Here is a 13,348-nt window from a genome sequence, read left to right as displayed (position 1 = left end):
ATTACTATTAATTTGGAAAATGTTCACCCACCTTTCCTCCAAAGACCTCAGGGCAGGTTACAACAATAAAATGTACACAAAAGCAAGTTCCAGTATTGTTTTTACTTTCATTTCACTAATGAGTTACTGTGTTTTATTATTATGCTGATGTAGATATAGCAAATTGACTGAAATGTTATGGATATGTTTTGGTTCTTTTTGAAGGTTTGTTATTGTCATGACTCACTTTGAGATGAATTTTGTTCCCTTTAAAACAAGGCAGTGGTTCTAAAACATGTGGCTGCTATAAAATAGGGTTGCCATATTTAAAATAGTCAAAATCTGGAAATTGAGCTTTTTGGGGGCAAAGTCAATGAAAATTTAAGTTTTTGAGCTATTTTTAAGGAAATTCACCAAAATCTACATTTGCCATACATCCAGATGGCAACCCTACTATGAAAACAAACTAAAAAAGTGAGAAGGGTATTATAAACCATAAAACTGGTTATAAAGCCATGTTTTAGAAATGGAAGTCAACACAAACTGAATGTTGAGAGTACACGTTGGATATATATTAGGGGTGCACATCAGGTCTGTCTGTGGACTGAATACCAACATGAATTAACAAAATTTGTGAGTCCTGAAAAGAGCCTTGAAAAGGGGCCATCTTACATCACATTTTGCCTGCAAAACATTCAACACTTGACCTGACACGACTCAGTTGGTCTGTCCTATCCATATAATTTCAGGGTGGGTTTTTTGTTTTTGTTTTTTGTTGTTTTTTAAAAGGTAATTCAGAATGCCATGAATGTGATTTCCTGTAACCAGTCCCCAACCCGCCCAGTCCTCTACAGGCTTCTCCCATCCCTCCAAAAGGGACCAGTTGTTTGTCTTCACAAAACATCTGGTCTAACCTGTGTGCATTAGGCTAAATTAGTTGCCATGTGTATATTATTAGCTGAAGCCAAAATGGACTCTTGCTTTGAGGAGTGATTCCTTTACATGATTATGAGTCTGAAATACTTTTCCATCTCATACTGGTGCTTTGAAGTTTCTACTGCAATTATTTGTAAGTTTTAATAGATTTAATATAGATAAAAAGTTTACATTCTATTACTGTTTATTTTTTTAATCGCCCCTTATGCTTTTAGCTCTTTCTGTTCAACAACAACAGCAACAACACAAATAATAATTTTATTATTTATACCCCACCCATCTGGCTGGGTTTCCCTAGCCATTCTGGGCGGCTTACAGTACATATAAAACATATTAAAACATCAGACATTAGAACCTGCCTTGAGTCCCTGCTGTCAGGGGAAAAGATGGGATATAAAAAAATACAATAATAATTATACTTGGATGGAGAGCCTGTAGCCCTGTGGCTATATTGTTGTACTACAACTCCCACTGTTCCTGAGCACTGGCCATGATGGGAGTTGGGAGTCCAACAGCATCTGCATGGCTGCAGGCTTCACATTCTGAGAACAGGCAGAGTACAGTGGTACCTTGGTTTAAGAACTTAATTCGTTCTGGAGGTCCGTTCTTAACCTGAAACTGTTCTTAACCTGAAGCACCACTTTAGCTAATGGGGCCTCCCGCTGCTGCCACGCCGCTGCTGCGCGATTTCTGTACTCATCCTGAAGCAAAGTTCTTAACCCGGGGAACTACTGTATTTCTGGGTTTGCGGAGTCTGTAACCTGAAGCGTCTGTAACCTGAAGCATCTGTAACCCGAGGTACCACTGTATGTTGAAAGTTAATTCATGTAGACTGCAATCATATAAGCACACTTACTGACTTCAGTAGGGCTTACTCACTAGTAAGACTTGCTTCTGAGTAAACCTGCTTAGGCATGTCCTCACAGTCACTTAGAAATGCTGTGTGCTTTGAAATATTTAAGCAATGGTTTCAAAAAGCTAACTATTTTAAAATGCCGTTATAATCTTGTAATTGTTACTTACTGTAAATAATTAATTACCGATACAGTACTAGAATGATTTTTATTTATTAATATTACATTATATTATATTACATCAGGAATCCATTTGGGATGGATGAATGTAAGCTTTGATGCTGATTCGTACCAATGCGTCAGCACAAAAATGTTGTACTTGTTAATAAGGGCACTGAACCATATTATTAAGAGAAACGTACGACTACTGATTCAATGGTATGCCTTGACTGATGCTACAGACCGTGTTTAAATCCAGCAATGCCAATTCTTATGCAGCAATGACCTGCATAACAACATTTACCTACTCATTCAGTACAGCTGTACTGAGTTCAGTTTCACATTGTTTTGTCAGTATTCTTCCTGCAGAAGACCTTCAGGGTTTTCCATAATCTCCCCCATGGTCTCTTAGATCTCTCAGATCATCATATGCAAATATAACAGAATGGGCTAGTTCAGACAATGGTGACCACAGGGCAAAACTGGAAACTTCCACTTCAGTTTTTGGTTAGCTGCAGCTTGCCGTTTCATAGAAACCCAACCAACTTATTAATCTTAACTATTGTTTGATTGAAACAAGCCAATTTCAAAATATGGTTTGTTTCAGACCTTAGTTAAGATGGCCCACAGTGTAGGCTGAGATGCAACACTAGGTAAAGGTAAAGGTACCCCTGCCCATACGGGCCAGTCTTGACAGACTCTGGGGTTGTGCGCCCATCTCACTTAAGAGGCCAGGGGCCAGCGCTGTCCGGAGACACTTCCGGGTCACGTGGCCAGCGTGACATCGCTGCTCTGGCGAGCCAGAGCCGCACACGGAAACGCTGTTTACCTTCCCGCTGGTAAGCGGTCCCTATTTATCTACTTGCACCCGGAGGTGCTTTCGAACTGCTAGGTTGGCAGGCGCTGGGACCGAGCAGCGGGAGCGCACCCCGCCGCAGGGATTCGAACCGCCGACCTTTCGATCGGCAAGTCCTAGGCGCTGAGGCTTTAACCCACAGCGCCACCTGCGTCCCTGAGATGCAACACTAAACCACAGTTAATCCAAAATGGACATGAAAGCTTCTAACCTCCTCCTTGCAGCCATGCTGGAGGTGAGGGGAGAGTTTACTGTGATGTCTGAACTGGCCCACTGTGTCTCAGGTGAGGGATTAGTTGGCTCCTAGCCATGCTGAGACACTGAGAATGACAGCTGAGTAGCAGTATCACATTTTGAGAGGCTCTTGGGTCACAACTTGGAAACCAAAGTTTCCTTTACACCTTTTTCCAAGAACCTATGCTATGCCTGCAGCTGTGGAGGCCACAGACCAAGCATACAGAGCCACTGTTCTTCTGTACTCTGCCCTTCCCATGCCCTTGAGTCTCTACAGTATTTAATGGAGAGCACTTTGTAGCAGGACAGAAACAGGAAAACAGAGCAAGCATGTAAAGGAAGCGCAAGGAAGGTGAAAAGAAAGCAAGAAACCTGCTCCAAGTCGGAGTTTCAACTTCCCACCTTGACCTGGTTCCTCTCACCTTGCAATCAACATAATAATGGCTGTTCGCCAAACTCAGGTAGACGTTACTTTAAAAATAGGCTGCTGCTCAAGCATGAGCAAGCTCACTTGCAATTTCAAACAAGTGGCATTTAAGCCTCACCCCAACAGTCACCACAGGAAACCCTTAAACAAATGTATGGCCCTATCTATGCAAATATGCAGCAGCTTCTTATCCATTTCTTCTTTAAACTACTTGATAAATTGAATTTTTGCCTTTTAGACTTATTACAAAACAAGCTTAAATAAATAAAACAGACTGTATTGTCTATTTCTGATAAGCCTAAATGCACCAAAGAAATGTCTGTCTTGAGAGAATGGCAAAAAAAGACAGACAGACCATGAATCAATTTCATCGTTATAGAAAATAATTATGTTGAGAAATAAGTGCTCCTGATAATCTCACCTTGTGACATTTGTGTACAGTAAAGAAAAGCTGTTCAACTTCTAAGCATCTTTCCAATGAAAGGCTATAGAACTTGATGAAGAGAATGCTGATACATGGCAATAAAATATTCAGCTAATTTTCATTAAGCCTATACCACTTACAGTACAAGTTGAAGAACTACCTTGACTTCACATTACGTGTTTTTCAAAGGAGCACAATGTTCCATGACAAAATCCTACCACATTTTATTCTCCCTCTTCTGTAATTCTGGATCTAATATCCATTTAAAATCAATTAATGGTAGCTGAAAAACCCAAAGTGCATTAATGCTGTAATATATTCTAGAAGTATGGAACATGAGAATGATTTTGGAACAGGGCAATTTTTAAAAATGTTGTTGAGGTAACAATATTATCCATGGTGATTTCACAGTTCTCTTATGAAGAAAATTAAGACTAATCTTATAGACTATACTGAGCTATAAAATAGTGTTTATAGGTATCATTCACAGATGGTGCCCTTGATATATCAATTACAAACTGTAATATCCTGATGTATCTAAATTAGGTTTTTTAGATTTATAATCAGGTACCGTAATTAGTACCACACTAAAAGTACAAATCTTAAATCCATCATATGTCAAGAGTTGCTTAATAGCAAATATAGCCTAGCTGTATTTTTCTAGAGAGAATGTGCATTTCAGAAGTCGGTGGAATCTGATGCTGTTCGTGTTTGCTGACGTAATAGAGGCATGAGCTGGACACATTTTTAAAATGAAATTTCACATTACTTAAAATAACAAGTTGACTGCCTAGAGGCCTGATTGACTTTTGTGAGCATTCTTGACATTTGCTGATCTTTATTATGTAACATTCCCACCATATCAAAAACTAGAATAAGATGCCATAGAGGACAATGGTGCATCAGCAATACCAAGCCCTGCAATAGTGGATAGCTCCAAACTCATTTGTTTACATTCTGCAGCTCTCTCATTTGGTTCAAGAAGAAAAGCAGGCTCCTTCAATGCAAATATAAAACAAACAATAAAACCACAAAAAAGGGAACTGACAATCTTTTACTGCCTGGATTTATTAAAGAAAACACATGTAAGAAAACCTGGAACATTATTTGTCCTATTTTTCCTACATATGCAGCACCGGATCAGACAAACACAAAACATGCCAATCTGCATGTAGGAAAACAGTCCTCGGCAAACATTATAAATGAAGTGAGGCTGAATAAAACCAGTCAAAAGCATTTAAGGAGGAGAGGCGGGAATTACCCTGCCCTGTCCTCATCCAGACAGAGAGAGGCAGATCCAGGAAGGAGCCTAATTTGAGAATTAAATCAAGTAAAATCAAGCATAATCCCATTACCTTCCTTCCACTTAAAGGAAGGCTATTTAACCCTCTTGATACGTCCATGGACTGAAACAGCAGTGCTTCCCCCTCACACAAACGCCCCCAAAAAGAGTGTTGTTGGGGTGGGGGAGCGCCTTGGTTCAAACTGACCCTCACAAAGCTACCAGCATTTGCTCTTCTTCCCTTGCCCACAATATTGCCTTGGAGACAAGATATTGGGAAGAGGAAGGGAGCTCGGGGTGGAGGCAAAAGCTAGCTGTACTCACTATTGCTCCAGGATTTCAGCAGATATTTGATGCTGATTTCAAAGAAGCCGGAATCCTGCTGGCTGGCCATGTCTGCGGCATACAAAGAGCCTCCCCTCCCGGAGCAGCTCGAGTGGCAGGTACTTTTTGCCGGCGAGATGGGACTGTCACCAGCTAGTGATGTAAACGGAGGGGGTCAGGGGAGGAAATGAAGTCTCTGCAGAGCCTCTCTCCTTCCGCTCCTGAGAGCTGCTGCTGCTGGTGCTGGTGGTGGTAGCTGCTTGCTGCTGCTGCTGCTGCTGCTGCCTCTGCTCTCCCAATCGGCGCCAGCAAGCGACACCCCCCCCCCGCGCCCCGGAGGAGATGCCTGCCCCCCTGGTCATCCTTTAGGGGGGGTTGCTTCTGCCCGTCGCCATCGCGCCCTGCTCGTGCGCCCAGGCTCTCCTCTCCCCTCGGAGCTGCGGCAGAAGCGCAGGGTGTCGCGGGGAGGGAGAGAAACGCACGCAGACGCAGCACCCGAGCAGCGATCGGAAGGAAAAACACCTCTTCCTGCCAAACGCCCAGCGAGCAGATCCGCCACTGCGGGCAGGTTCAAGCTCCTGCTGCGCACAGCCTCGCTCTCTCCTCCGATCCCAGCCTTGGGTGAGCCGGGGTGGCGCGCTTTTGCTTTCTCTCCTCGCCGGCTGGTCAGCTGCTTCCCTCTCTCCAAGAGCGGCGGCGGCGGCGGTGACAACAACAACAACAACGCCTTCCTCGGTCCAACTGCATCACGCTGCGGTAAAGGCAACGCTGCACCCATCCGCTGGATGTGCAGCGGAGGAACCTCTCCCCCTCTCTCCCTCCACCCCTCCCTCCACTTTTATTATTATTATTTCCCCCCCTGCTAGGGTCGCAGCTGCCTCACTTGTTTGGGTGCCTCTCTCCCCGCACCAGACAAGTCGCGGCGGCGGTTGTTGTTACCATTTTGTCTCGAATTGAGGTTTTAAAGAGACAGCAGCCAGGCAGGAGGAAGAGGAGGCAGTTTCTGCTAAAAGCAGCTTCCTCGCGCGTTGCCCGCTAAGCCGGAACATCCCGGATCGAAACCTGATCCCTGATTCAGCCCCAAATGACTCGCAACCCTGCTGGGGACCAAAGCCCCCCTAGACCCTGCCTTTGGACAAAGTAATCAGTTGTTGACACAAGGCTCTGAGCATGGAAGGGGCGAAGGGAAAGGCTTGCTTGGGTCCTTCATTGCTCCTGCAAGTCATCCTGGGCACTATGTACAGGCAGTGTACGTTTTTGGCACGCTGCTGCTAAGCAATTTTTATATTTTTAGGTAGGTCGCAGTGGTGTGCGAAAATGGCTGGTATTGCACAGGCGGGCCTGCAAGCAACCGGCTCACCACACAGAGAGGGAAGAAATCCTACAGTATGTTTCCGCAGTTTCTGAAAGATTTCCAGCTGCCCCTGCAAGCTTGTCAGCTAAGCGCTAAGGACATTACGTCTGATTTCAATAGCGCATCCATCCCAGGGCCCGGGATTAGGATATAGCACCGTCAACATATATATGGTGCTTTGCAGGAGTAAGCAAATAAAATCAGGCCTCTAGGCTGTCATTCAGCACAGTGAGACTTACATAAAAATGGCCCTTGTTTCAAAAAGATTACCACCTACATTACGGCAGTAAGCAGACATCAGAGGGAGAGAAGGGGGAAAACAAGGGGAGGGATAGGAGAGGACAACTTTTTTGCCAGAATAATTCACCCCCCTCTTAACTCATAGTCTCTAGATGTTGCTGGCCTGCAACCCCCATCATCTCCAGCCAGCACAGTCAGTAGGAGTTGTAGAATAACAGAAACTAGAGAAACTAATAGGAGTTGTAGAGTCTCAGAATTACTGTATAGAGTTGGAAGGAACCACAAGGGTCTAGTCCAACCCCCTGCAGTGCATGAGCCTTTTGCCCAATATGGGGCTCAAACACATGACCCCAAGATTAAGAGTCTCATGTTCTGCTATCTTTGTACAATAGGCTCATTTCTACACACATTCATACACGCCTTTCTGTCCACCACCCAGGCAAATAATCATCATCAGAGCTCGAGGACAAATTCCAGCCAGGCAAAAACACCCAAACCAGGGCAAGTGAAAGGTCTGGCTGGGGAGGGAGTGTAGACTGGGGAAAGTCCCAAGGGCCAGATAGAGAGGCCTTAATATTAAAATGATAACACCCTGCTTTGGATAGGACTCACCTCTCTCTCATACACACCCTAATTTTAAGCATACTTACTTGGAAGTAAATCCCGTTTACATCAATGCAGTGCAATCCTGTTGTAACATTGGCTGTCCCATTATTGTAAATGGGTTTATCGTTGTGGTTTAGTAAAAGGGGTGTTGGATAAGGTTCAAGAACCTGGCAACACAACCTTATTTCCCTTAATGCTGGAGTGGATGCTTCCTACTAGCCAATTCACCTGCGTGGGTGGAGACTCGGACCAATGCTTTGGAAGAAGTTGTGTACCATTGGAAGAAAAAGGTGATTTGTTGTTAGAAGTTGCCGAGAGTTTGTAGCTTGTAGGTGAAACGGTAAGTGCAGCCTTCCCAGGCAGGGGGAGGGATGGGCTACACAAGGTGCTCTCTGTGGATTTGTTGCTTGCCTGAATGAGTACCTACTTGTATATCATAAATAAAGCAAAATACTACCAAGAGACGGCACATCTCCAGTGTTCTCTCAGTCGAAGGAAACTAAACCTGCTATGTCTCACTCCTTGAAGAAGGGGATTAACAAGTAACACTGTTCTCAGCGTGAGAAGGTCAGGGTGCAGAGGACCCCATTGTGTTGTGCGTACAGCAACCCACTAGGCCACATGACGCATGCTACAGCTGCCAGGAGTTGGCACCGCTTGGTGGAGCTGCCCTGCTTGCTGACCAAGAGGAAATGCAGGGGATGGGAATCTGATGAGCTGGATGGAGGAGAGGAAATGGGAGCATGATGGCCTGGCCTAACTCCACCCTCTGCAAGTCGCAGGCAAGCAGAAGAGAAATTTCACTCACACATATTTGGACACTTCAATTTAGGGGTAATAGTGGTCCTCCCAATTTTTGCTGAGCTCCATCTCCCATGAGCTCCAGCCAGCATGGTTAATGGTCTAAAATAAGGAGAAGGGTAGTCCAACATGTTCTGGAGGACCACAGATTAGTCCCCAAGCAGGACTGCACTCTCAGGCAAATGTACTTAGGAAGAGAGCCTTCACTTCAAACCAGTTGTTGTTATCACCAGAACCACTGATCATTTATAAAATAGAAGAAGAAGAAGAGTTTGGATTTGATATCCCGCCTTTCACTCCCTTTAAGGAGTCTCAAAGCGGCTAACATTCTCCTTTCCCTTCCTCCCCCACAACAAACACTCTGTGAGGTGAGTGGGGCTGAGAGACTTCAAAGAAGTGTGACTAGCCCAAGGTCACCCAGCAGCTGCATGTGGAGGAGCGGAGACGCGAACCCGGGTCCCGAGATTACGAGACTACCGCTCTTAACCACTACACCACACTGGCTCCCCAAAGTATACCAAACACTTAAAATATAGTTTGTAAACATAATACCAAGTAGTGTGCAAGTGCTATGAAACCAGGAAGACAGAGCACCAAACTGCATATCACATGAAAATACATGTGCACAAACCCCAGCTGCTGCTTCTACACCAAAGCATCCCTGGAAGAAATGGAGAATGGTCCACTAGGGTAAGTGGGGCACTGCGCCATCAGCCTGTCTGTCCTCATCTGGCCCCACCAGCCTGCCTACTTGCAGCTGATCAGGGAGTGCCCCTACATTTCACTCGTTCTGGCTCCACCCACTGCTGGTCTCCCCTGCCTTATGGGGTACCAGCAGCCCCCACTGCTTGGGAGGGAGCAATACTCAGAAGTCAATCAGCAGGACATATGCTTAACCCTTTTCTCTCTCAGCTATATTTCCCCCCAGGAGGAGGAGGAGGAGCTGAAGCAGACCTAGGGCTTTGATTTCCCTGGTTCCATCCAGGCCTCGGCACTGAATATTAAAAGCAGAGACATTTCCAATTTTAGGCTAGTCAAGAGTCAGGGTTTGCAGCAGAAACAGCAGCAATTCTAGTAGGGATCTTTATGCACAGAGGGGTTGATAGTTAACGAAAAGCAGCTGTTAATTGCGACAAAACTTACAGACTTCTAAAGCATTTTATCATGCTTCATAGCAGAATGATAGTGATCAACAATGCAAACTATGTTTACATGTTTAATAATTACAATATTTATTATGCCTTTCTCATACCTCAAGGAATTGTTTCAGGGAAATGTTACTGAACAGCACAGGTTTCACAGAGCTGCAAGTCCAGTTCATATCCAAGAACAATCTTGCAAATGACTAAGAGATTCTGATCACCAAGTTGACCATGAAGTAATAAATATCTTAGAGAGAAAACCTCGGAATTTAATTAGAGATTAGAAATAAAACAAATCTACCAGCAGAATTCAATGGGGCTTACTTCAGTTACTTGGAACAAGTACCTATGCACACTTACTTGAGGTAGGAAGCACTGATTATAGAGCAAGTCATGTCCAAAGCAAGTTCCAAACAACAGAATCTTATGTGTTTGCTTTAGCTGATATGGCAGAAACAATATACTGCACCACAGCAACTAATAGCACATCCAACGCGACTAAGCCAGGCATCATAGAGGCACACAAACTGAAGCCATTGCCCATTCTTAGGGTGTCGGGCTGTGTGACTAGACCCGTTCCCTAAAGTCACACAAAATACTTATATATTGTTGTTATCTGTGCAGCAGCAACTATGGCAATCTTTTGTATCATCACTTGAAACCTGGTGCTATGAGCTACAGCAATGGTAGGGCCGGCCGAAGATATTTTGCTGCCTGCGGCAAACAGCAAAATGACACCTGCCAGCAAGATCTGAAAAAACTTACAATGAGTATTCACAATAGCTGACCTAAAGTGTCCAGTTGTTACTGGCTGCTATTTTCTGCTTGTTTTCTATTGATTATAACCTGATATGCTCGTACCCTGTCTTATGTTCATGCGTGTACACATGCACTCCAGTAAGCATATATACAAGGAAAATGGCACCCACCATTCCATGTACAGGAACTGACTAGAGCAGCTGTTGAAATGTACTTCAACACTGCTGATGGGACAGCATTTTCCACCACACTGGAAGACAACAAGGTAACAGAGGATGCAGGGTGTAACACACACAGCTATATTATCCAACACCTCACCACTGCCCCCCCCAAAAAAAACCTGCTGCCTCACTCTGCCTAACAGTAGGCCCGGCTCTGAGCATTGGCTCAGCAGTTTAGCTGTGGACTGGAGTTTTAAGAGTGACCATATATAATAGGTAAACATAGGATAAATACAAAGAACATTCTTAGAGGTCATGTGTCAAGGGGTGCACATAGCATAAACAAGTGCAAACCATCCATTTGAATGTTACCTATACAGTGGTGCCTCGGGTTACATATGCTTCAGGTTACAGACTCCGCTAACCCAGAAATAGTACCTCGGGTTAAGAACTTTGCTTCAGGATGAGAACAGAAATCGTGCTCTGACAGCGCAGCAGGAAGCCCCATTAGCTAAAGTGGTGCTTCAGGTTAAGAACAGTTTCAGGTTAAGAACGGACCTCCGGAACGAATTAAGTACTTAACCCGAGGTACCACTGTATGCTTGAAATGTGTGAGAATGCACAACTCCCTCTTGTGGTCAGAACTGGCAGCTGAACAGTCCTGTCCTTTTTAATTGCTCAAATGCATGCCTGGTTCACTCTCTGTTCCCTGTCTTGGTGTTTTTTCATTTTCTGTTTGTACACTGGTGTAACATCCTGCTGTTACCCAAGTTACAGCCTTGCTACCTTGTCAAGTATCTTGCAAGATGCTTTTCACTAGCTAAGTGAACAGTGCTGGGTTACCTGACAGGCAGACTAAGTCCATGTTTGGGGCACTAGGAAAGCAAGGGCACACACACAAAATCAGGAATTTTTTTGGTTTAAAAAAGAATTTGAAGAATTAGCTTTTAGAATGCTTTTAGAATGGAAGAAGCTTTTAGAACAGAACATATTCATGCCATGTGCTGCACACACTCCAAATGTGGTTGGCCACAGTGCTGTTGAGTGTTGTCCAGTTTTTCTCAACAGTGATTTTATGCTGGAAAGTATAGCTGAAGACCAGTCACAAAAGGGAGAAACTATAGGAGAGGCAGAAAACATTGCAAACAAGATGCAAGAACTAGAGTTTGTGTTCATGTTGACTATGTGAAATGAAATTTTACAACAGAGCAGTGCATTACAACCCTGAAATGTAATCCATTGGGTTATTTGCTTTTTGGAGAGGGGAGGGAGATGCAGTGAGTAATGCAATTAACTAAGGCTGGAGGGAGTGAAAGGAGCTGGAGAAAGAATTTAGGGTTTCAGCAGAGAATGTGAAAAACATTGTCCGAATGCAGATGGACAGCAGGTCTAGCTACCGAGAAACAACAGAAGGACAGACAGGAGAAGAAGTTTATTGGAGCTGGGTTTACTCAAGCCCACCATCACACAGTCACTAGGTCAACCAGTAAAGGTGGGCCTGTTCTCTGATGCTAGTTATGTATGCATATTCATTCATTCATTCATTTCAAGCCTTCACTTTGTCCCTCTTGGAAAAATTCCCGTGGACAGTAGTGCATAACACCCCAAACACTAACAAGGCAAGCTAAGCTAAGCTAAGCATGAACCACATGGCCTGAATTTTCAGTATTCAAGCATTGCCACTTGAAATGCAAATGTGCAGTGTTACCTGAATTAAGTACCGGTAGTTACTTACCCAGGCGCAGATAACTTTCCACCCATGCGCACAGTGAAAAGAAACACAACCACTTTTACAACCCTGAATCAAATTATGGATACTTGCTATGGCCACAGGAGAAACAGAAACACTGTGTAAAAATCTATGTACTTGCAATAACTGTTGTTTTTAATGTTCTGTATATTAATATTGATATTGATATTAATAATATTATTACTATTGCACCATTTGTTTGTAAGAAATATGCCACTTGGAGGCAGCACAGTGGCATTAAAAGCTAATCAAATCAACAGCAGGAAACTAGGGGTGAATGATTTACAGTAGTCTAGGCTGCGAATTGTGTCAACAACAAGGCACAGAACTGAAGTGGCTGCTTTCATTTTGCTTTCTCTTTATACATACATAATTTCATTTGTATGCTACCTTTCCATAGTTAAAACCATGCTCAAGGCAGCATACAACACGAAACAATACATAATTACAAACATAGCAAAAGCAGTCATAAACAATAAATAAGCATCAAAAAGTACAAAACCAAATTATTACTGTATTTATTAAATTTTGAATACCACCCTCATTATAATTCCACATAAATAATAAGATCCAAAATAAGGATACAAAAAAAATGCTATCAATAACAGCAACAACTCTCCCCCAACATAAACTTCTCTAAACAATACCCAGGCCAACAGTCTGTTCAGCAGCCTCAGCTTCTGTAGGGGGAGTCAGGCATACCAGTGATGTTCAGTGTGAAAAGCAATAGGTAGCAGCTAGGAAGGCACTGCCTTCCGTTCAATGCCCAAGCTGACTCAAAACATGAACATTTATGAAAAGAGAAACACGTACCAGAGTTTGGCTCACACACCTTGAATTTTGCATCTTCAAAATGCAGGAAGGGAGGGCAAAACAGCTGCCTGCATAGTGGGTCCTACACTAGTTTCAGGATCCCATGTCCCTTTACTCCATATCTTCCCCCTTGACCACTTCAGTCTGTGGAACTGACATTTTTGCATGTATCTCATAATGTCTATTTCACATTTGCAAGGAATCAAGACTCTGCAACTCCCTGCCCATTAATAATTAGGCCAGGATT

The 13,348-nt window shown here is 43.8% G+C and overlaps 1 protein-coding gene and 1 long non-coding RNA gene across 8 annotated transcripts in view; one reads left to right on the top strand and one right to left on the bottom strand.

The window, feature by feature from the left end:
• Window positions 1-13,348, bottom strand: part of FRY (FRY microtubule binding protein) — a 192,737-nt gene that overhangs the window by 139,596 nt on the left and 39,793 nt on the right. For 2 of the 7 annotated variants that reach the window (XM_079973231.1, XM_079973233.1), the window contains exon 1: window positions 5,476-5,791. The exons of the other annotated variants lie outside the window; for them this stretch is intronic. In XM_079973231.1, coding sequence (XP_079829357.1) covers window positions 5,476-5,545 — 70 coding nt within the window. In that variant the 5' untranslated portion in view covers window positions 5,546-5,791. Of the gene's footprint in view, window positions 1-5,475; window positions 5,792-13,348 lie in introns of those variants that run through there. 7 annotated transcript variants of the gene reach the window in all.
• On the top strand, window positions 6,175-8,144 carry LOC307215251. Its single transcript, XR_013838428.1, has 2 exons — window positions 6,175-6,231; window positions 6,770-8,144. It is a non-coding gene; the product is annotated as an uncharacterized lncRNA (long non-coding RNA).

This window comes from Podarcis cretensis (assembly GCF_951804945.1).
Source record: "Podarcis cretensis genome assembly, chromosome: 4".
Taxonomy (NCBI): domain Eukaryota; kingdom Metazoa; phylum Chordata; class Lepidosauria; order Squamata; family Lacertidae; genus Podarcis; species Podarcis cretensis.
The sequence above is the reverse complement of the archived record's forward strand: the minus strand, read 5'-3'. Positions and strand labels throughout refer to the sequence as shown.